General features: G+C 39.8%; 1 protein-coding gene across 1 annotated transcript; it reads left to right on the forward strand.

The window, feature by feature from the left end:
• The first annotated feature begins 264 nt into the window (after nt 1–264).
• On the forward strand, nt 265–13,269 carry LOC128044489 (guanylate-binding protein 1-like). The gene is made up of 11 exons (XM_052636735.1): nt 265–332; nt 3,276–3,475; nt 6,092–6,219; nt 7,375–7,484; nt 7,758–7,960; nt 8,565–8,819; nt 9,500–9,774; nt 10,413–10,625; nt 11,268–11,370; nt 11,613–11,806; nt 13,153–13,269. Exons 2-11 carry the CDS (start codon nt 3,286–3,288, stop codon nt 13,267–13,269), a joined length of 1,788 nt encoding a protein of 595 aa, XP_052492695.1. The 5' UTR covers nt 265–332; nt 3,276–3,285.
• Nucleotides 13,270–23,817: the final 10,548 nt, after the last annotated feature.

The raw sequence follows: 23,817 nt of genomic DNA on the forward strand, positions 1-23,817 counted from the left end.
ACTGTGGTTTTCATTCTGTCTGCCCTCTGATAGAGAAGGATAAGAGGCTTATGAAAGCTTCTTGATGGGAGAGACTGACTCAGGGGGAAACTGGGTCTGGTTCTGATGGGCGGGGCCATGCTCAGTAAATCTTTAATCTAATTTTCTGTTGATGAGTGGACCTGTGTTCCCTCCTTACTATTTACCTGGAGCCAAACTATGGTGGACATAATGAAGATAATGGTGGCCTCCTTCAAAAGGTCCCATGCATGTACTGCTAACTCAGTGCCCCCAACCCTGCAGCAGACCACCACCAACCCACTCCTCCACCGGAGACTCCTGGACACTCACAGGTAAGTCTGGGTCAGTTTCCTGTTTGGTCACTGCTCCCTTCCCCCAGGTCCTGGTGCACGCAAGGTTCTGTCTGTGCCCTAAAAGAGTCTATTTCCCAGAATAGAGTTCCAAAGAATAGCAAGGAGAGATAAGAAAGCCTTCCTCAGTGATCAGTCCAAAGAAATAGAGGAAAACAATACAATGAGAAAGACTAGAGATCTCTTCAAGAAAATTAGAGACACCAAGGGAACATTTCATGCAAAGACAGGCTCAATAAAGGACAGAAATGGTATGGACCTAACAGAAGCAGAAGATATTAAGCAGAGGTAGCAAGAATACACAGAAGAACCATACAAAAAATCTTCACAACCCAGATGATCACAATGGTGTGATCACTCACCTAAAGCCAGACAGCCTGGAATGCAAAGTCAACTGGGCCTTAGGAAGCATCACTATGAACAAAGCTAGTGGAGGTGATGGAATTCCAGCTGAGCTGTTTCAAATCCTAAGAGGTAATGCTGTGAAAGTGCTGCTCTCAATATGCCAGCAAATTTGGAAAACTCAGCAGTTGTCATGGGGCTGGAAAAGGTCAGTTTTCTTTCCAATCCCCAAAAAAGACAATGCCAAAGAAAGCTCAAACGACCGCACAATTGCACTCATCTCACATGCTAGTAAAGTGATGCTCAAAATTCTCCAAGCCAGGCTTCAGTAATACATGAACTGTGAATTTCCAGATGTTCAAGCTGGTTTTAGAAAAAGCAGAGGAACAAGAGATCAAAATGTCAACATTGCTCGATCATTGAAAAAGCAAGAGAGTTCCAGAAAAACATCTATTTCTGCTTTATTGACTATGCCAAAGCCTTTGACTGTGTGGATCACCAAAAACTGTGGGAAATTCTTAAAGAAATGGGAATATCAGACCACCTAACCTGCCTCTTGAGAAATCTGTATGCAGGTCAAGAAGCAACAGTTGGACCTGGACATGGAACAACAGACTGGTTCCAACAGGAAAAGGAGTATGTCAAGGCTGCATATTGTCACCCTGTTTATTTAACTTCTATGCAGAGTACATCATGAGAAATGCTGGGCTGGATGAAGCACAAGCTGGAATCAAGATTGCCGGGAGAAATATCAATAACCTCAGATATATAGATGACACCTCCTTATGGCAGAAAGTTAAGAAGAACTAAAGAGCCTCTTGATGAAAGTGAAAGAGGAGAGTGAAAAATTTGGCTTGAAGCTCAGCATTCGGAAAACTAAGATCATGGCATCTGGTCCTATCACTGTATGGCAAATTGATGGGAAAAGAGTAGAAACAATGGCAGACTTTATTTTCTGGGAGCTCCAAAATCACTGCAGATGGTGATGGCAGCCATGAAATTAAATGATGCTTACTTCTTGGAAGGAAAGTTATGACCAACCTAAATAACGTTAAAAAGCAGAGACATTACTCTGCCAGCAAAGGTTCATCTAGTCAAGGCTATGGTTTCTCCTGTAGTCATGTATGGATGTGAGAGTTGGACTCTAAAGAAAGCTGAATGCCAAAGAATTGATGCTTTTGAACTGTGGTGTTGGAGAAGACCAGTCCATCTTAAAGGAAATCAGTCCTGAATATTCATTGGAAGGACTGATGTTGAGGCTGAAACTCCAATACTTGGCCACCTGATGTGAAGAACTGACTCATTTGAAAAGACCCTGATGCTGGGAAAGATTGAGGGCAGGAGGAGAAGGGGATGACAGAGGATGAGATGGTTGGGTGACATCACCGATTCGATGGACATAAGTTTGAGTAAATAAACTCCGGGAGTTGGTAATGGACAGGGAGGCCTGGCGCATTGCAGTCCATGGGTTACAAAGAGTTGGACGTGACTAAGTGACTGAACTGAACTGAATTTATTGTGAAGCTAATGAATTTTAAGTTTTAGAGCCCCTTGTTTCTACAAGCCCACAGCAAGCTTTTGGAAGAGCTTTAAGCCATGTATTTCACAAGGTTACAGACTTATAAAATTTGCTAAAGTCAGTTCCACTTCTAGGAAAGAAGTTTGAGAAAATCTGTGGACTATTATTTCAGTAGAAATAAGGATAGCTAATGAGAAAATGCATTTTAAATCATTAAAAATTGTTCAGAGACATATATCAATTGATGAACCTTTATTCATGAAATTCTTTATTCATAGTAAGAATTAATGAATAAAAAATAAATAGTCACTCTTCACACAAAGTTAGGAAATGCAACAAATCTCTCTGAATCCTATTCTGTTTTACATTTAATGTCTAGTATAAATTGCACCTCAGTGCAGGAGACCACAGTTTGATTCCTGGGTCAGGAAGATCCACTGGAGAAGGGATAGGCTACCCACTCCAGTATTCTTGGGTTTACCTGGTGGCTCAGCTGGTGAAGAATCTACCTGCTATGTAGGAGACCTGGGTTCGATCCCTGGGTTAGGAAGATTCCCTGGAGAAGGGGAAAGCTATGCACTCCAGCAGTCTGGCCTGGAGAATTCCATGGATTTTATAGTCCATGGGGTCACAAAGAGTCGGACTCAACTGAGCAATTTTCACTTTCATAAATTTTTAAACGCGAATCCAAACAGAAGATTTCAATGGTAAATTAAATGAAAGATTTTGTTCATGAGGGTTATTGTATGTTGACAAGTCACTGTCATATCAATATTTTTAATGAGCTACTTTGATAACACTTCTCCAATTTTCAAAAGGAAACAAATTTTATCTCATATATCTCACTGTTGACATAAATGGCCAGGGTTTTTTGTGACTGGCCAAAAAATCACCAGATGCATTAGGATCATCTTTCTCTTTGCTGATGTTAACTGTGTTAACTAGGCACACAGTTACATTGTGGGGATTTTGACATTCCTCCTTCTGAATGCAAAATAACCTGATGAAAACTCTTCATCTGTTTAGACTGGAAATTCTAATTCATCCCATCTCTTTCCTTGCAGACAAGGCGACATGGCCTCAGAGGCCCACATGCCAGGCCCAGAGTGCCTCATTGAGAACACTAATGGGCAACTGCTGGTTAATCCAGAAGCTCTGAAGATCCTGTCTGCCATCAGGCAGCCTGTTGTGGTGGTGGCTATCGTGGGCCCCTACCGCACAGGCAAGTCCTACCTGATGAACAAGCTGGCCGGGAAGAACAAGGGTGAGTGGCCCCAGCAGAGCCCAGCCAAGTCCCTTCTGTCCACCCACACTCCCAACATGCAGCACAGTGATGTAAGGAGAGAAAGTTAGAGACCTGGGAGGGACATTGAAAGCTAGCTTTCAGTCCACAGCTATGTTCTTATTGTCACTACGACCTGTATCAGATCACAGCTCTTTGCATTTTGTCTTAGTTTCTTTCTCCAAAGCACAATTTTTTCCTTTCCTAGAAAGACAGATGTGGTAATAAAAAATAAGTAATGTATGTAATAATAAACCACAAGACATTTACAGAAATATTCATGTAGTGGGAGCATTTCTATTGATCTTTAAGATGTAAAATGTTTAAATCTGTACCGGTGATTCTTATTTCTTTTCCTGTTTTTAACTGTTGTTAAGTTACACATGGGCTTCCCCAGTGGCTCAGCAGGTAAAGAATCCGGCTGCAATACAGAGATGCCGGAGACCCGGGTCTGATCCTTGGGTAGGGAAGACACCTGGAGGAGGGCCGGGCAAGAATACATGCCAGTATTCTTGCTGGGAAAATCTCATGGTCAGGGGAACCTGGTGGGTTACGGTCCATGGAGTTGCAAAGAGTCAGACACAGCTGAAACGACTGCGCATGCCCTCATGCAGGATACACATACATGAAATTTACCACAAAATTTACCATTGTAACATTTTTAAAAATTCTGTGGTATTAAGTAAATTCACACTGTTGTGTAAACATCACTAACATCCATCTCTGTAAATTTCCCCCAACAGGAATTCTATACCCCAATAAACAAAAATGCCCCAGCCTTTGACAACCACAATTCTATATTATCTATAAATTTGACCAGTCTTGGAATCTCATGTAAAGAATCATATATTATTTGTCCTTTAGTGATAGGTTTATTTCGCTGAGTGTGATGTCTTCAAGGTCCAACAATGTTGTAACATGTATCAAATTCTCTTCAATTTTAAGACTGAGTAATTGTATGTGATACCCATTTGCTTATCCAGTCATCCAATTTATGGACATTTGGACCGTTTCCTCATTTTGGCTACTGTGAATAATGTTACTAAGAACATGGGCGTTCAAATATCTGTTTTGTCCCTGCTTTCACTTCTTTTGGGTATACACCAAGAAGTGGAATTGCTGGATCATATGATCTTCTATGCTAAGCTTTTTAAAGAAATCACCATATTATTTTCCACAGAAACTCTACCATTTTACATTCCCACCAGAAACACACAATGGTTCTAATTTCTCCACATTTCCCCCAACATTTGTTATAGTCTTTTGATAATGGCCATCCTAATGGTTATGAAGCAGTATCTCATTGTGGTTTTTTACAGTAAAAAATTTTTTAATATTATCAAATTCATTCAGTGTCAAATTTTCCAACTTCATTATAAATATCAATTAATTTTCAGGATTCACATAAGCTGTATGCTATGTTTTGTTGCCTTTTTTGAAGTACAGTTGATTTACAATATTGTGTTAGTTTTAAGTGTACAGCAAAGTGATTCAGCTATATAGACATATATATTTTTTCAGGTTATTTTCCATTATAGGTTGTTTTAATACATTGTGGTTTTGCTTAGTACTTCCCTAATGACTAGTAATGTTGAGGATCTTTTCATGTGTTCATTGGTCTTTTGAATAATTTCTCAGGAGAAATGTCTATCAAGTCATTTGCTCATTTTTGAATTGGGTTGATCTTAAATTTATTTGTGTTAAATTGTAAGACATTTATATATTCTGCATATCAATCCTTTATCAGATTTATGACTAGCAAATATTTTCTCCCAATTTGTGTGTTATCTATTGAACTCTCAATAGTGTCCTTTGATTGGAGAAGGCAATGGCACCCCACTCCAGTACTCTTGCCTGGAAAATCCCATGGGTCGAGGAGCCTGGTAGGCTGCAGTCCATGAGGTCGCTAAGAGTCGGACACGACTGAGCTACTTCACTTTCACTTTTCACTTTCATGCATTGGAGAAGGACATGGCAACCCACTCCAGTGCTCTTGCCTGGAGAATCCCAGGGACGGGGGAGCCTGGTGGGCTGCCGTCTATGGGGTTGCAGAGTAGAACACGACTGAAGCGACTTGGCAGCAGCAGCAATGTCCTTTGATACATAAGTGTTTTAATTTGGATGAAGTCCAACTTATATATTTTTATTGCTATTTATATTTTTGGTATTTTTCCAAGAAATCTTTGCTAAATGCAATATTGTGAAGTTTTCTCCTGTATTTTCTTCTATGACCTTCATAGTTTTATTAATAGCTCTTAAGGTCTTTGATCCATTTGGATTAAATCTTGTAGAAGGAAAGCTTTCTCTCTTTCATTGTTGAATATTATGTTGGCTGTGGTTTTTTTTTTTTTATATGACTCCTATTATGTTGAGATTTTCCTTAAATTTCTAGCTAGTTGATTGTTTTCCTCATGAAAAGGTTTTGCATCTTTTTAAGTATTTGATATTCTAATTTCCCTGTTTCTCTGATTGTAAGTAAGATTAATACTTGTTGTGGTTTCAGTTCTCCTAAACTTGATTTTGTTAACTTGCATCCCAACTTCCAGAACCACCTGATATTAGAATTCCACCCTCTCTTTTCCCCATGCCCCCTTGCAGGCTTCTCTCTGGGCTCCACAGTGCAGTCTCACACGAAGGGCATCTGGATGTGGTGTGTGCCTCATCCTAAGAAGCCAGACCGTACTCTAGTTCTGCTTGATACTGAGGGCCTGGGGGATGTGGAGAAGGTAAGGAATGAGGTTCCAGTTTGGACTAAGCCCTCATGTCTGAATGTCCTCTACACTTTTAATTTTCCTTTAAATAAGACCTTTGTTTAACCATGTTTTTTCATTTCTGTTTATATGCTATGAAACCAAGTTAGGAACCAGGGGTTAGGAAAATATTCATAAGGCAGAATCCTAGAAGAAGAGCATAGTGGTCAGTAGACAGTATCCTAATTAACAAAAAGCTATAAGCTAAGCCTGGAGAAGGCAATGGCACCCCATTCCAGTACTCTTGCCTGGAAAATCCCATGGATGGAGGAGCCTGGTAGGCTGCAGTCCATGGGGTCACTAAGAGTCGGACACAACTGAGTGACTTCACTTTCACTTTTCACTTTCATGCATTGGAGAAGGCAATGGCAACCTACGCCAATGTTCTTGCCTGGAGAATCCCAGGGACGGGGGAGCCTGATGGGCTGCCATCTATGGGGTCACACAGAGTCTGACACGACTGAAGTGACTTAGCAGTAGCAGCAGTATAAGCTAAGCCAGATAACACAGGTGCATAAAGGGAGTACAGATAAACTCAAAGTGATAAATTTTATCCTGCAAAGAACTTTAGTTAGGGATTTAGGTTTCAAAGCCCCATACCCTTGGCTTTAACTTTAAAGTCTGTCAGTAACTCAGTGACTTTTTAAAATTATTTGACCTTTTAATCTCAGCTTTCTGATCTGTAAAACACGTGTATTAGATCTACATTTGCCTCATAGTATTGTCTGGAATGTTTATAAGAAATGGGAAGTGTTAGGTGAACAACAATATCCAACTGAGATAGAAACAAGTATTAGTACCCTAATATTAAGACAATTTTTCTGTAAAAATAAAGAGAAAAATTAAATTTAAATTACGTTTAAGACCTTTGACTGCCCACCCACAATGACTATTTGCTTTGCAGTTATCTATCAATTATCATAAGAGGGTCTAATGAGAATCAGGGTAAAACAAAACACATCAGAAAACTATTCAAAGCCATTTTTGCTTGGATTTGGTTTTCTTTGTCATCAGTCTTGAAAGAAAAAAAAAAAAAACTCTAGTTAAATGAGCATCCTTTTACTACTGCTGATCAGGAAAGTGCCATTAAGAATGAAACACAGTTCTGGTAAAATGTGTTCTGATTTCCAGGGTGACAACCAGAATGACTCCTGGATCTTCGCCCTAGCAATACTCTTGAGCAGCACTTTCGTGTACAATAGTATGGGAACTATCAACCAGCAGGCCATGGACCAACTGCAGTATCCTTTTGGGATCCAAAGCACATCAACGTCAGAGGGGAGACCAGAATTTAAAAAACAGCTGACTACCTATGAATCCTGGTGAAACAAACACGAGAAATATAAAAAAGAATTCAATGGCAAGGGGAAAATCCTATAACCTACTGAAGAATTGATACTTGGGATATTTGGGTTAAGAACAAAGGAGAAACAAAGGTTTTGTATGTGGAACTAATATAGGATGGGGGGGGGGTACTCTTCATTCATGCCAGTTTTCCTTATTTTGCTACTCAGCTATGTGACAGAGCTGACAGATAGGATCAGGGTAAGATCCTCACCTGATGTGGATGAGGTTGAGGCTGAGGATTCAGCTGACTTTGTGAGCTTCTTTCCAGACTTCGTATGGACACTGAGGGATTTCTCCTTAGACTTGAAAGCAGATGGAGAGTCCATCACAGCAGATGAGTACCTGGAGAATTCCCTCAAGCTTAAGAAAGGTAAAGGGGACTTAGAATTGGTAAACAGATGACAAAACACTAAAAACTATTGTTCCTTAGTTTTCTGTCAACAGTTGTCTTCTGCTTATAGTTTCTATTTCTTCTCAAGGGGTGATTACTAAGAAGTAATGCTTGTTTACTATCTGAATAATAGATTTGGCTTTAGATTATTTTTCTCCCTGTTCTAAGAATAAACTTCTTTTTCTTTCACCTTGCCCTATGCTGTGATTAGATTGATATAATCCATGCTTAGGGCTTGTGGTGCTGTAATTAGCCAAAGAGTAGGAGTAGAATGGTCATTTATTTGAAGAAAAGAAATACAAGCATGAACCCTGCACCGTTCGGGGCTGGTAAAGGATTGCCACAGGCAAATGTTGTTCAATCTAGCCTGCCAGTTGGTTTTGTAAGTAAGATTTTATTGGAATAATGTCATGCCCATTTATTTATAGTTTCTCTATGACAGATTTTAGGCTACAATAGGAGATTTGAGTACTTAGAAAAGAGACCATCTGGCTGGCAAAGTCTAAAATATTTACTGTTTGACCTTTTATGGGAAATATTTGCAAGATCCTACATTAGGCAAATTCCTTTTTTCTTCCTCCAGGTACCAGCCCGAAAGATAAAACTTTTAATCTGCCTCGACTCTGTATCCGAAAGTTCTTCCCAAAGAAGAAATGCTTCATCTTTGATCGGCCCACTGATAGGAAGAAATTGGGCCAGCTTGAGGAACTGTGTGACGATGAGCTGGATTCCGAATTTGTGCAACAAGCTGCAGCCTTCTGTTCCTACATCTTTAGCAATTCCAAAACTAAAACTCTCTCAGGAGGCATCAAGGTGGTGGCACCAACACTTCTGTTGGGTTTTATTAGTCAGACTTCATAGTTGAGAAAAGACACAAAAGGCAAAGAATAAAAGCTCTGAAAGCGGGCAGTTGTCCTAGTAAACTGGACCTGCCCTGTCCAACATGGCTGTCCATGGACAGGTATGTCTATCTAAATTTAAATGTAGCTAATAAAAAATATAGAAATTTAACATTCTCATCACACAGCTATGTCTCAAGGGCTCACACCTATGTGAGGCTAGTGGCTCCCACCCTGGACAGCACGCACAGAATACTTCCAACATCACAGAAAGGTCTCCTATAACACTCTGCTAGAATAAGCAAAATGGAGGACTCATTTTGATTTGCTCCACAAATATTAATCAAATGTTTCCCATGGACTTACCAGGGTTGATAATACAGACATAAATGAGAGAGAGATGATTTCTGGCCTAACAGTACCTGCAGATGAAGTAAATGTACTCAATAAACACAAAGGGTTCTCAACCGTTGAGGTATGTATACCACCGAGGATCTTGCCAAAGAGAAGGGTCTAAGTCAGTCAAACTGGGGCAGAGGCTGAGAGTCTGCATTTTTAGCAAGTTTTCAGCTGATGCTGTAAAATAAATGGTTGGTAATAAACAATATTAGAATTAGAATAGAGAGTTCCTCACTCTGCCTACAGTAAACATCATCATTGTTCTCTATTGTAGGTCTAGGGACCCTGGTGCAGACCTATGTCAATGCCATCAGCAATGGGAATCTGCCCTGCATGGAGAATGCAGTCCTGGCCTTGGCTGAGATAGAGAACTCGGCCGCAGTACAAAAGGCCATTGCCCACTATGACCAGCAGATGAGCCAGAAGCTCCAGCTGCCCACAGAAACCCTCAAGGAACTGCTGGACCTGCACAGGGCCAGTGAGAAAGAGGCCACTGAAGTCTTCATGAAGAGTTCCTTCAAAGACATAGACCAATTATTTCAAAAAGAATTAGTGGTAATTTTTTTCTCTGGTTTATACATATTAGGCTCTTGTAAAGTATTACTAGAAAATGAAATATGTGTTTATTTTGTAAAAAGCAATTTTGCTAGACAAACATTATTTGTTATCATAAGAGGAACCAGTTTTATATATGATATACTTTATTACAAGGCATTGAAACTTTTTTCTTTCATGAATAAACTAATAATCTTCCCTATAATTTCATTACATGCATACAAGTAATAATCAGAACTTCTAATCAAATCACAGACTCATTTTTATCAGACTGATTGGATATTTTGGCCAAAAGCAAAGAATATTTTATTCTTAGTTATCCATGAGCAGGTTTATATTGAGTTACATTTATTCCACATGTAATCATTTGTCCAGTTGGAAAATTAGGAGTTTTCTCCAAAGGTGAAGGATGTAGCTAGTAATCTCTGCTCCGAAGGTTACCCTCATGGAGAAAGGGGCTTCTGTAGAAAGTCAGGATTAGGAGGAAGGATATGATTTTGTTGCATTTCTGTGAGTTCTTCTAGTGGTCACAGACATTTTTTACTTTTATGTTTTTGAGAAGCTTTTCCAGAAATTTGGAGGTCAAGCTAACCTCTTTTAATTCTTCTGTTTATTAATACTTATATTTTACATTAAAGGCCCAGCTAGATAAAAAGCGAGATGACTTTTGTAACCAGAATCTTAAAGCATCAGAAGATCATTGCTCTGCTTTACTGAAGGATATTTTCAGTCCTCTAGAAGAAGATGTGAAACAGGGGATTTATTTGAAACCAGGGGGCTATCGCCTCTTCATTGAGAAGATGCAAGAGCTGAAGAAGAAGTATGTTCAGGAGCCCAGAAAGGGCATACAGGTAACCAAGTTTGATTCTGGGAAGCTACTGATGCCTCCTTGAGGTGACAGTGCGATGACGTGTGTTGTACACAGGTGCGCAATTACAGGACCAACGTCATTCAGGCTCTCATTCTATAAATACATACAGGGAGCCTGTTACACCAGGTATAACCAATGTGCTCACCCAAGAGCATACACTAAGTTAACAATTCAGTTATCAACTGGGTTACCAGATGTATCCAAAATTTCAAATATGTCATCATGTATCTCTCTGCCTGTGGCTCCCCCAAGCCCTACACTTCCCTCCCTCCCATTCTCCCTCTACCCACTTTATTCAGATCCACTTTCTCCATGATGCTTTCATTCTCCAACAAGCTCACCCCATAAGGGACCACAGCACCAACAGCTCCAAAATCAGAGCCCTCAGTTTACAAGCACAGAGAACCACTATTTACATGTATATCAACCTCTTAAAAAGGATTCTGCTCAGGAGGGCGCCTTGCTTGGCCAGTCTGGAGCATGTGCTCAGTCCAGTGACAGGGAGTCTGATCACCAGGCACACCAGGGCCAAGAGGAGCAGTTCCTAGAGGGAAAGGTGGAAAACATGAATAAGTGTTTATAGTCATTTCCTGCTACTGACCCCATTATGTCCGGGTCCCAGGCTGAGGAGATTCTTCAGGAATACTTGAAGTCCAAGGAGTCTGTGACTGATGTAATTCTACAGACAGACCAGACGCTCTCAGAGAAGGAAAAGTCGATTGAAGGTGAGGAGCAAGTCAAGAGACTAGACAGCCTCGAAAGCTCTTTAAAGCTCTAACTAATTCAGCTAGGTGAACCGAGGAGCCTTAAACTATAGCAACATGAGAAAAGATGTCTCTTATTTGCTGATATCTTTTCTGAGTATGGCGTATGCAGCAGGTAGCAACAGTGATAGGGAATTGTAGATGGAAGAAAGAAGCAACTTGGTCTCCACATACATTTTTATTTTCCCCCTTCCTCCTGACAGTGGAACGTGTGAAAGCTGAATCTGCACGGGCTGCAGCAAAAATGCTGGAGGAAATGCAAATAAAGAACCAGCAGATGATGGAAGAGAAAGAAAAGAGCCATCAGGAACATGTGAAACAACTGACTGAGAAGATGGAGAGGGAGAGGGCCCAGTTACTGGAAGAGCAGGAGAGAACTCTTGCTCTCAAACTGCAGGTATTTAAGTGCAACACCGTGAGGTTCCTGTTATTCTGTTTTCCCTCCACATTCCCTGGTCACAAATGTGGCCCCACAGTGAGAACCTGAAGGCCAGAAGAAGGACCTTGCATGCTTACTTGTCCTTTTCAATCCCTGTTTGTCTGCCTGAACTGGCCCCTGCAGTGTCTTGTTACTAAAAATTTTACTTGCAGTTATGCCGCACCTAGTCTTCTATCACTGTATCTGTCAATCATGGTAGCTGTTACCTGCTAGGCACACACAAAAAAAGGTCTTATCCATATCAAAGCAAGACCTGTCATGTCCCTAATACTTAGGAGATGAAAGAGAGGTTCAGACAAGACTAAATAACTTTTATAGGGTCACAGTGCTTGGGAAGATTTCTGAACTGTCTTCACCACTTAGAGGGATCCATGATTTTTTTTTTTTTCTGTCACAACTGGTATGACCTTTAGCTTTAAGAAATCCTTCATAAGCAGAAGGACTCCTTAACTCACACTGCTGTGTCTATCTGTCACTCCTACTGGTTTCCTATGCCCTGCTCCTAGTATGTGTTGAGCTGTGCAGAAATCCAGTATGATCAAGTCTGCGACCCTGATTCCCTCACCTATATTTTGGTCCTTCTGCCACCAAGTTGTGGAAGCTTAGGCCAAATTTCCTGTTCTAAGATTCAGGCAATGTATCAGATTTTGGAAATCCTTCTATTTCTGTGTTATGTGTGCATGCGTGTGTATTAAAAAATAAGAATGCATAGATAAGACTCAAAGCCAAACATTTCACTAGGTTGTCCACAAAGACTGTATACAAACAATGGGAGAAAAAATTAAGACTGCTAATTGAGATATATCAACATATCAGGATGAGCTTATGTCAGGAGATACAAGTCAAAAATCTTTCTTAACTCAGGGAGACTCAGGAAAAGCAATCACAGAAATAGAAGACTTAAGAGAAAGTATAATGAAAATTAATGACAGAGAAAATTTCAAGAAGAAATTAAATATTTTTGAGTAACATCGAAACTTACATTATCATATGTAAAATAGATAGCCAACGGGAATTTGCTGTATGGCTCAGGAAACTCAAACAGGGGCTCTGTATCAACCTAGAGGGGTGAGACAGGGAGGGAGATGGAAGGGAGTTTCAAAAGGGAAGGGATATATGTATACCTATGGCTGATTCATGTTGAGATTTGACAGAAAACAGCAAAATTCTGTAAAACAATTATCCTTTGATAAAAAATAAATAAATGAAAAATTTAAAAAAAATCCTTAAATGTGGAAACTAGATAGTAGTTAGAGATTTACTTAATGATATACACTATTCAATTTCCATTTGTATTTTTTTAGGAACAGTCCCGACTACTACAGGAAGGATTCCAAGAAGAGACCAGACGACTTTATAATGAAATACAGAATCTCCAGAAGAAGATGAATAAACCAAAGAAGGGGTGTTTCCTAGGCTAAAGAATTAAAGAATAGAGCTTTCCTGGTCACTCTTATCCAAGGCATTACTCAAGAAGTTTAAAACTAAGAAAAGCATCACCATAGTTGATAATATTTAAGTTTCACATTTTCACTACACTAAAATTTGCAAAGACATGCAGTTCTATAATTGAAGTCATGTGCTTCTTCCTCACGATATTGTAAACTGTGTAGCAAGACGCACTTTACCACTCTGCCAGCACAGGAAGTATCGTAAGCTGGTACCACCCAGGAACTTCTTCTTCCAGATGACCACTAGTTAGACAAGTGGATACTGAGCAAAGTCTTAGGTCAAGGTCTTGGGACATAGTTGGTCATGAGTTTGACCAAATGCACAAGAGGTTGGGAAGAACCATTCTAGCTTCTAGTAAAGGCAGTATATGGTGTCCCATTGTTTCAAGACTGCACCGTCTGTCAGTAGTGATGTGACTCCTGGATACCTGGAATGGGCGGTGCTTACTGGTGAATCCCAAGCTGAGGCAAATCACCTTGTATAGTGATCTAGAAGGTCTACAGGATTTCCACAGGAAGATGGAAGGAACCATTAGCATGATTATAACCTGGATCATGAATAAAGGGGCTAAAAAAGGAAACTTCCCTTCTTGTTCATTTCGCCCAGATTTTAATTTTAATTACTTTAATTAATAACTTTAATGGGACACTTTAGAACTTCAAGTGACACTAGACTAAACATAGTGACAGGATGACAATTATACATTGTCTTTGTAGCCGTTTATAACTTGCAAAAATGAGCTTGAAATGATGGCAGATAATGTGTTAGAAAACTGAGCTAAATTAATTATTAAATTGTTCATTACCCTGAAGTTTAGGCTACTGTTTCCCAATTCTTGAGTCACATCCTCCAAGAGAATATGGGTTGTTTTTGACTTTTTTTGATCAGTAAAATAATACTCTTGGTATTACTTAGGACTTTATCACAACTGTCAAAAGCCCTAGGTAAGTGCTTAAAACTTCTTAGAGCAATGAAGAATTATTTCAGTTTGGAAGTAAAAATGTAAAATGTTGAACTTTACATTTCTGATTTTTTATAGTTTTTCACCAAAAAAGTATAATATTTTCGTTTATATAGCCATGATTGGCTAATGTTTTTGGAAAATCTGGGATAGTAACTATTCATGAGTATGTCCTCAACTCTGCCATAAAGCAGCCACAGATGATACACAAATGGATGGTGTGCCTGTTTTCCAAGAAACCATTGTTTTAAAATTCCGCTGGCAACCAGAAGCCATAATTTGCAGACTCTTGCTTTATATAATAGAAACATTCATCAAAGCTTTTCACATCTGCTTTATGTTCCTTGCATTTGTAAGGAATATAGGGATTACATCGCATATGTTAGCACTGTGAAAAAGATTATACAGTGTTTCAAAATATTACGTGATGAGAGAAAAGCAGAGAAGCAGCTAATGCCACTGAATCTTCATTAATAAACCTGCTTGTTCTGGTTGCCTTGGGACCTTTTTTTCCATTGAATCTTCCCTTCATTTCCCATCTGCATGGAGAATGCCTCCTTCCACAGTTAGGCAAGTGCTGATAAGAAGTAGTTTTTTACTCAGACTGCAGCTTCATAGGGGACCGCGTGAGACTCAAGCATATCAAGTGGAGTATTTATGTAAATTCACTCTGTAGTTCCCACACTCACTGCAACAAAGGAGTAAACCAAATACATTTTTATTAGTTAAACTTCATTGTAGAAAAGAGTAGCTCTGCATTCAAAACCTAATAGTGGTTTCTTTGTTAATCATATAAAAATAAGAAAGTTAAAGCTAAACAAAACTAACTCCCTTTCTAGTTTTGTAGCATGAGTTTCTATACCAGATTATAAGCTATATCATTAAATAAACTAAACTCCATAACTGCAGAATTAATGTAACTTCTATAACCTATGCATTTTTATCTGCCTCTAGAAGATCAAGCAGGCATTCATAAGCAGAATTTATGAGAAGACTGAGATGAGAAATTTATATTCCTATTTGCCATCATGCAGCATTTCCTTTTCCTTATTTGTGTCCATGTTAAGAGGAGGCCAATGAAATGGAGAAGCTGGCATCAAAGGAGGGTGAACACTGAGTCATCACCTGAGTCCAGTTCTGAAACAGGTTTTCAGTAGTATAGCAGCGAAGACTATCTTGAAACCTCATTTCAGAACCCATAATGAGGGCATGAATGTCCAGACAAATAGGCAGGATTTGTTAGACAACAGAATTGTTCATGTATTAGCGATGTCCCTGTGGTGCATAAGGGCTTCCTATGTGGTAAACAACCTGATTCCCAATGCAGGAGACAAGAGTTCAATCCCTGGGTCAGGAAGATCCCCTGGGGAGGGGTATGGCAACACTATCCAGTATTCTTGCTGGAAGAATCTCATGGACAGAGGAGCCCGGCAGGCTACACAGTCTACAGGGTCACACAGAGTCGGACACAACTGAAGCGACTTAGAATGCATGCACACACACGTGATGCATCAAATGAAAGACTGAGAAAGTAAAGGACATACGGTGGAGGCATGAGAACACTAACATTTTGGGGGTGAGAAGAGGCAGGATGGGATATGCAGGCATTGGCTCTAGGAGTTCTGAGACAAGGTTATGTCTCATTTTTGTGGAGTACTTATCATGTACTGGGCATTGTTTTAAGTCCTCAGTGGCCAGAAGTGAAAAAAGTGGATAAAATCCGTGCCCCATGCAACTCTAGTCTAAGGTCAGGCAGGTGATTGTGAAACAAAGATAGTCAAAGTCCACATAGGTGTTCAGTTCAGTTCAGTTCAGTTGTTCAGTCGTGTCCGACTCTTTGCGACCCCATGAATCGCAGCACGCCAGGCCTCCCTGTCCATCACCAACTCCCGGAATTCACTCAAACTCATGTCCATCAAGTCAGTGATGCCATTCAGCCGTCTCATCCTCTGTTGTCCCCTTCTCCTCCTGCCCCCAATCCCTCCCAGAATCAGAGTCTTTTCCAATGAGTCAACTCTTCGCATGAGGCAGCCAAAGTACTGGAGTTTCAGCTTTAGCATCATTCCTTCCAAAGAACTCCCAGGGCTGATCTCCTTTAGAATGGACTGGTTGGATCTCCTTGCAGTCCAAGGGACTCTCAAGAGTCTTCCCAACTCCACAGTTCAAAAGCATCAATTCTTTGGCACTCAGCTTTCTTCACAGTCCAACTCTCACATCCATACATGACCACAGGAAAAACCATAGCATTGACTATACGGACATTTGCAGGCAAAGTAATGTCTCTGCTTTTCAATATGCTATCTAGGTTGGTCATAACTTTTCTTCCAGGGTGCAAGCATCTTTTAATTTAATGGCTGCAGTCTCAATCTGCAGTGATTTTGGAGCCCCCCAAAATAAAGTCTGACACTGTTTCCACTGTTTCCCCATCTATTTCCCATGAAGTGATGGGACCGGATGCCATGATCTTCGTTTTCTGAATGTTGAGCTTTAAGACAACTTTTTCACTCTCCTCTTTCACTTTCATCAAGAGACTTTTTAGCTCCTCTTCACTTTCTGCCATAAGGGTGGTGTCACCTGCATATCTGAGGTTATTGATATTTCTCCCAGCAAGCTTGATTCCAGCTTGTGCTTCATCCAGCCCAGCGTTCCTCATGATATACTCTGCATAGAAGTTAAATAAGCAGGGTGACAATATACAGCTTTGACGTACTCCTTTTCCTATTTGAAACCAGTCTGTTGTTCCATGTTCAGTTCTACCTGTTGTTTCCTGACCTGCATACAGATTTCTCCAGAGGCAGGTCAGGTGGTCTGGTATTCCCATCTCTTTCAGAATTTTCCACAGTTTATTATGATCCACAGAAAGGCTTTGGCATAGTCAATAAGGCAGAAATAGATGTTTTTCTGGAACTTTCTTGCTTTTCCCATGATCCAACGGATGTTGGCCATTTGATCTCTGGTTCCTCTGCCTTTTCTAAAACCAGCTTGAACATCATGAAGTTCACGGTTCATGTATTGCTGAAGCCTGGCTTGGAGAATTTTGAGCATTACTTTACTAGCGTGTGAGATGAGTGCAATTGTGTGGTAGTTTGAGCATTCTTTGGCATTGTCTTTCTTTGGGATTGGATGAAAACTGACCTTTTGCTGTCCTGTAGCCACTGCTGAGTTTTCCAAATTTGCTGGCATATTGAGTGCAGCACTTTCACAGCATCATCTTTCATGGTTTGAAATAGCTCTACTGGAATTCCATTATCTCCATTAGCTTTGTTTGTAGTGATGCTTTCTAAGGCCCACTTGACTTCACATTCCAAATGTCTGGCTCTAGGATGTCACTAGATGTATAGGTATTTATTTCACACCAAGCAATTCTTTTTAAATTTTTTAAATTAATTATTTTATTTTAATTGGAGGCTAATTACTTTACAATATTATGGTGGTTTTTGCCATACACTGACATGAATCAGCCACGGGTGTATATGTGTCCCTCTGTCTCGAACCCCTTTCCCATTTCCCTCCCCATTCCATCTCTCTGAGTTGTCCCAGTGCACTGGCTTTGAGTGTCCTGTTTCATGCATTGAACTTGGACTGGTCATCTATTTCACATATGGTAATATATATGTTTCAATGTTATTTTCTCAAATCATCCCACCCTCACCCTCTCCCACAGAGTCCAAAATTCTGTTCTTTATATCTATGTCTCTTTTGCTCCCTTGCATATAGGGTCATCCTTACCATCTTTCTAAATTCCATATATATGCGTTAATGTACTTTATTGGTGTTTTCCTTTCTGACTTACTTTACTCTGTAGAATAGGCTCCAGTTTCATCCATCTCATTAGAACTGACTCAAATGCATTCTTTTTAACACCTGAGTAATATTCCCTTGTGTATATGTACCACAACTTTCTTATCCATTCATATGCCGATGAACATCTAGGTTGCTTCCATGTCCTAGCTATTGTAAATAGCACTGTGATGAACATTGTGGTAGATGTGTTTCTTTCAATTCTGGTTTCCTTGGTCAAACCAAGCAATTCTGACACTAATTACTAAAGTTATTCCATAAGCTTCTGGTTAAGAGTTCAGTCCCACAAGACTATCACTGAGTTCAGATGCCTATTACAAGTTCTGGTTTTTCCTGTGCTTCTGACTAACTGGCTATGAATTGAATTTTCCCATCACCTTTTCCTCAGGCTCAATAATTTCCTAGAATAATAGATGAAACTGAGACCAGTGCCTCAGGTTGCCCATGACAGGTTAAAACATTGTAAATACTGTTCACTCAGTTCTATTTGGTTTGAAGAAGGGAATTGGAAACTAGAAAGCTGCCTTAGATGGGCTTTTTTGTGTCCTAACAGTTATCTCTTGCCCCAATCTTTGTGAATCTGTTTCCTTGTGTTTTTCTTGAGCAATTTTCATTGCTTCTTTCCAACTGATATCCAAGTTATGTTGTTACCTACTCCTCCTCTGTCCCTGCCTGAGATCCATGCGAGGTAGACAAAGATATGAAAATGTAGCCTTCAGGCAGGTTATATTACACAAATCCTTGGTTTGCCTCTTGGTGGGTCTCTAGCCAAAAGACAATGAAGACAAAGATTAGGAGAAGGATTTATTACATGCAACAATAAAGGAGAACACGGAGGATATTTCCCAAAGCAGTGTCTCCTTGAACAGCAAACTTGGAGAAGTTTTAAGCTAAGGGTATATGCATATTCATGAAGGGGCTTGAGTAGAGGAGAATTCAACACAAAATTAGGGCAAGGCTGACAGAGTTCAAGCTTAGTTGATGGAAGTCACAAGGGTCAGAAAAGGTAAAAATCACCTTTCCTTAATTTCTGACCATTCTAGGGTCTCATCATGTAGCTACCATCCTCTACTTGGGTGGAGGTGCTAGTTGCTGTTGGACTCAAAAATATGTATCAGATTGGTAGGTATATTTCTTGAGTAGGATCTAGGACTATGTTTTATTGCTGAACTATTGTTTTTGCAACAGTTTTTACTTTGTTCCTGCATTCTTTCCCTTACCTTAAGATCATTAATTACTGAAATCTATTCAAGAGGAAGCACTGCGGCCAGGTTTATATCACAAAATGACAGATAAAAAATAATTTCTCTTATGTCAGTGTAGCTCTAAGCTCTTGCTTTGAACGATTCTATGAAGACCTACAAGACCTTATAGAATTAATACAAAAAACGGATCTCATTTTCATCATAGAGAATTAGAATGCAAAAGTAGGAAGTCAAGAGATACCTAGAGAAACAGGCAAATTTGGCTCTAGAGTATAAAATGAACCAGTGCAAATGCTAACAGAGTTTTGCCAAGAAAATACACTAGTCATAGCAAACACTCTCTTCCAACAACACAAGAGTTGACTCTACACATGGACTCACCAGATGGTCAGTACTGAAATCAACTGATTATATTCTTTGCAGCTGAAGTTGGAGAAGCTCTACACAGTCAGCAAAATCAAGATTAGGAGCTGGCTGTGGCTCAGATCATTGGATCTTTATTGCAAAATTCAGGCTTAAATGGGAGAAAGTAGGGAAAAACCAATAGGCTTTTAAGGTATAACCTAAATTTATTACAATTATACAGTGGGAGTGAAGAAGAGATTCAAGGGATTAGATCTGGTAGATGGAGTGCCTGAAGAACTATGGACAGAGAGGTTCCCAACATTGTACAGGAAGTGGTAACCAAAGTTCTCCCCAAGAAAAAGAAATGCAAAAAGGCAAACATTGTCTGAGGAGGCTTTAAAAATATCTGAGGAAAGAAGAAAATTAAAAGGCAAAAGAGAGGGAAACATACACCCAACTTAATGCAAAGTTCCAGAGAGTAGCAAGGAGAGATAAGAAAGTCTTCCTTAAGTGAACTATGCAAAAAACAAAGGAAAACAATAGAATGGGAAAGACTAGAGAGCTCTTCAAGAAAATCAGAGATACCAAGGGAACACTTCATGCAAAGATGGGCACAATAAAGGACAGAAATGGCAAGGACCTAAGAGAAGCTGAAGATATTAAGAAGAGGTAGTAAGAATACACTGAAGAACTATACAAAAAAAGGTCTTAATGACTCAGATAACTATGATGGTGCGGTCCTTAACCTAGAGCCAGACATCCTGGAAAGTGAAGTCAAGTGGGCCTTAGGAAACATCACTACAAACAAAGCTAGTGGAGGTGATGGAATTCCAGGTAAGGTGTTTAAAATTCTAAAAGATGATGCTGTTAAAATTCTACACTCAATATGTCAGCAAATTTGTAAGACTCAGCAGTGGCCACAGGACTGGAAAAGGTCAGTTTTCATTCCAATCCCAAAGAAAGGCAGTGCCAAAGAATGTTCAAACTACCATACAGTTGCGCTCATTTCACATGCTAGCAAGATAATGTTCAAAATCCTTCAAGGTAGACTTCAACAGTACATGAAACCACGACTTTCAGATGTACCAGCTGGCATTTAGAAAAGACACAGGAACCAGAGATCAAATTGCCAACATCAGCTGGATCATAGAAAAAGCAAGGGAATTCCAAAGATACATCAATTTCTACTTCATTGACTATGCTAAAGCCTTGACTGTGTGGATCACAACAAACTGGAAAATTCTTAAACAGATGGGAATATTAGATCATCTTACCTGCCTCCTGAGAAACCTGTATGCAGGACAAGAAATACCAGTTACAACCAAACATGGAACAATGCCCTGGTTTCAAATTGGGAAAGAGGTACATCACGGCTGTATATGGTCACCCTGATTATTTAACTTATATGTGGAGTACATCATGCAAAATGCTGGACTGGATGGCTCACAAGCTGGAATCAAAATTGCTGGAAGAAATATCAAAAACCTTAGATATGCAGGTGATACCACTCTAAGGCAGAAATTGAAGAGGAACTATAGAGCCTGAGAATAAAAGAGGAGAGTAAAAACATCCTTAAAACTAGATATTCAAACTAAGATCATGGCATTTGGTACCATCGCTTAATGGCAAATGGAAGGGAAAAAAGTGGAAGTACTGACAGATTTTTTTTTGGGGGGGGGGAGCTCGAAAATCACTGCAGATGGTGACTGCAGCCACAAAATTAAAAGATATTTGCTTCTTGGAAGAAAAGCCATGACAAACCATCAGTTCATTCAGTTGCTCAGTTGTGTCCAACTCTTTGTGATCCCATGGACTGCAGCATGCCAGGATTCCCTGTTCATCACCAACTCTCAGAGCTTGCTCAAACTCATGTCCATTAAGTCAGTGATGCCACCCAACCATTTCATCCTTTGTCATCCCCTTCTCCTCTTGCCTTCAATCTTTCCCAGCATCAGGGTCTTTTACAATGATTCAATTCTTCACATTAGGTGACCAAAGTACTGGATATTTAGCTTCGGCATCAGTCTTTTCGATGAATATTCAGGACTGATTTCCTTTAGACTGGACTGTTTGGATTTCCTTGCAGTCCAAGGAACTCTCAAGAGTCATCCCCAATACCACAGTTCAAAAGCATCAATTCCTTGGCACTCAGCTTTCTTTATAGTCCAACTCTCACATCCATACATGACTACTGGAAAAACCATAGCTTTGACTAGACAGACCTTTGTCAGCAAAGTAATCGTCTCTGTTTTTTAATATGCTGTTTAGTTTTGTCATAGCTTTTCTTCCAAGGAGCAAGTGTGTTTTAATTTCATGGCTGCAGTTACCATTTGCAGTGATTTTGGAGCCCAGAAAAATAAAGTCAGCCACTGTTTCCCCATCTATTTGCCATGAAGTGATGGGACTGGATGCCATAATCTTAGTTTTCTGAATGTTGAGTTTTAAGCCAGGTTTTTCACTCTCCTCTTTCACTTTCATCAAGAGGCTCTTTAGTTCCTCTTCAGTTTCTGCCATAAGGGTGGTGTCATCTGCATATCTGAGGTTATTGATATTTCTCCCGGCAATCTTGATTCCAGCTTGTGCTTCATCCAGTCTGGCATTTCACATGATGTACTCTGCATATAAATAAAAAAAGCAGGGAGACAATATACAGCCTTGATGTACTCCTTTCCCAACTTGGAACCAGTCCTTTGTTCCATGTCTGGTTCTAGCTGTTGCTTCTTGACCTACATACAGATTTCTCAGGAGGCAGGTCTGGTGGTCTGATATTCTTACCTCTTTCAGATTTTTCCACAGTTTGTTGTGATCCACACAGTCAAAGGCTTTAGCATAGTCAATGAAGGACATGTTTTTCTGGAACTCTCTTGATTTTTCTATGATCCAATGGAGATGTTGGCAACTTGCTCTCTGGTTCCTCTGTCTTTTATAAATCCAGCTTGAACATCTGAAAGTTCACAGTTCACTTACTGTTGAGGCTTGACTTGGAGAATTTTGAGCATTACTTTGCTAGCATGTGAGATGAGTGCAATTGTGTGGTAGTTTGAACTTTCTTTGGCACTGCCTTTCTTTGGACTGGAATAAAAACTGACCTTTTCCAGTCCCATGACCCCTACTGAGTTTTCCAAAATTGCCTGCATCTTGAGTGCAGCACTTTCACAGCATCATCTTTTAAGATTTGAAGTAACTCAACTGGAATTCCATCACCTCCACTAGCTCTGTTCGTATTGATGCTTTCCATTTGACTTTGCACTCTAGGATGTTTGGTTCTAGGTGAGTTATCACACCATTGTCATTACCTGGGTCATGAAGGTCTTTTTGTATAGTTTTTTCAGTGTATTTTTGCCACCTCTTCTTAATATCTTCTGCTTTTTTTAGATCCATACCATTTCTTTCCTTTATTGTGCTTATCTTTGCATGAAATGTTCCTTTGGTATCTCTAATTTTCTTGAAGAGGTCTCTAGTCTTTCTCATTCTATTGTTTTCCTCTTTTTCTTTGCATTGATCACTGAGGAAGGCTTTCTATCTCTCCTTGCTACTCTTTGGAACTCTGCTTTCAGATGGATGTATCTTTCCTTTTCCTCTTTGCCTTTCATTTCTCTTGTTTTCTCAGCTATTTGTAAGATCTATTTAGACAACCATTTGCCTTTTTGCATTTCTTTTTCTTACATATGGTTTTGATCACCACCTCCTATACAATGTTAGCAGCCTCTGTCCACAGTTCTTCAAGCACTCTATCTATCAGATCTAATCCCTTGAATCTATTTGTCACTTCCACTGTATAATCATAAAGGATTTGATTTACATCATACCTGCAAAATCTAGTGTTTTTCCCTACTTTCATCAATTTAAGTCTGAGTTTTTCAATAAGGAGTTTGTGAGCTGACCCACAGGCGGCTTCTTCTCTTGTGTTTTGCTGACTGCATAGATCTTCTCCATCTTCAGCTGCAAAGAATATACTCAATCTGATTTTGGTATTGACCATCTGGTGATGTCCATGCTTAGAGTCATGTCTTGTGTTTTGGAAGAGGCTGTTTGCTATGAAAGCAGAGACACCATTTTGGCCACTAAAGTTCATATAGTCAAAGCTATGGTCTTTCCAATAGTTATGTATGGATGTGAGTGTTAGACCATAAAGAAGGCTGAACTCCAATGCATTGATGATTTCAAATTGTGGTGCTGAAGAAGACTCTTGGAGAAGACAGCAA

This window comes from Budorcas taxicolor, chromosome 3 (genome assembly GCF_023091745.1).
Source record: "Budorcas taxicolor isolate Tak-1 chromosome 3, Takin1.1, whole genome shotgun sequence".
NCBI lineage: Eukaryota > Metazoa > Chordata > Mammalia > Artiodactyla > Bovidae > Budorcas > Budorcas taxicolor.

What these genes read in the sequence shown, in the direction of transcription:
- LOC128044489 (XM_052636735.1), top strand. Translation starts at nt 3,286, where the DNA reads ATGGCCTCAGAGGCCCACATGCCAGGCCCAGAGTGCCTCATTGAGAAC. An exon ending in TATTTCAAAAAGAATTAGTG is followed by an intron (nt 9,775 to 10,412) that starts GTAATTTTTTTC and finishes TTTACATTAAAG; the next exon opens with GCCCAGCTAGATAAAAAGCG. An exon ending in GAAGGAAAAGTCGATTGAAG is followed by an intron (nt 11,371 to 11,612) that starts GTGAGGAGCAAG and finishes TCCTCCTGACAG; the next exon opens with TGGAACGTGTGAAAGCTGAA.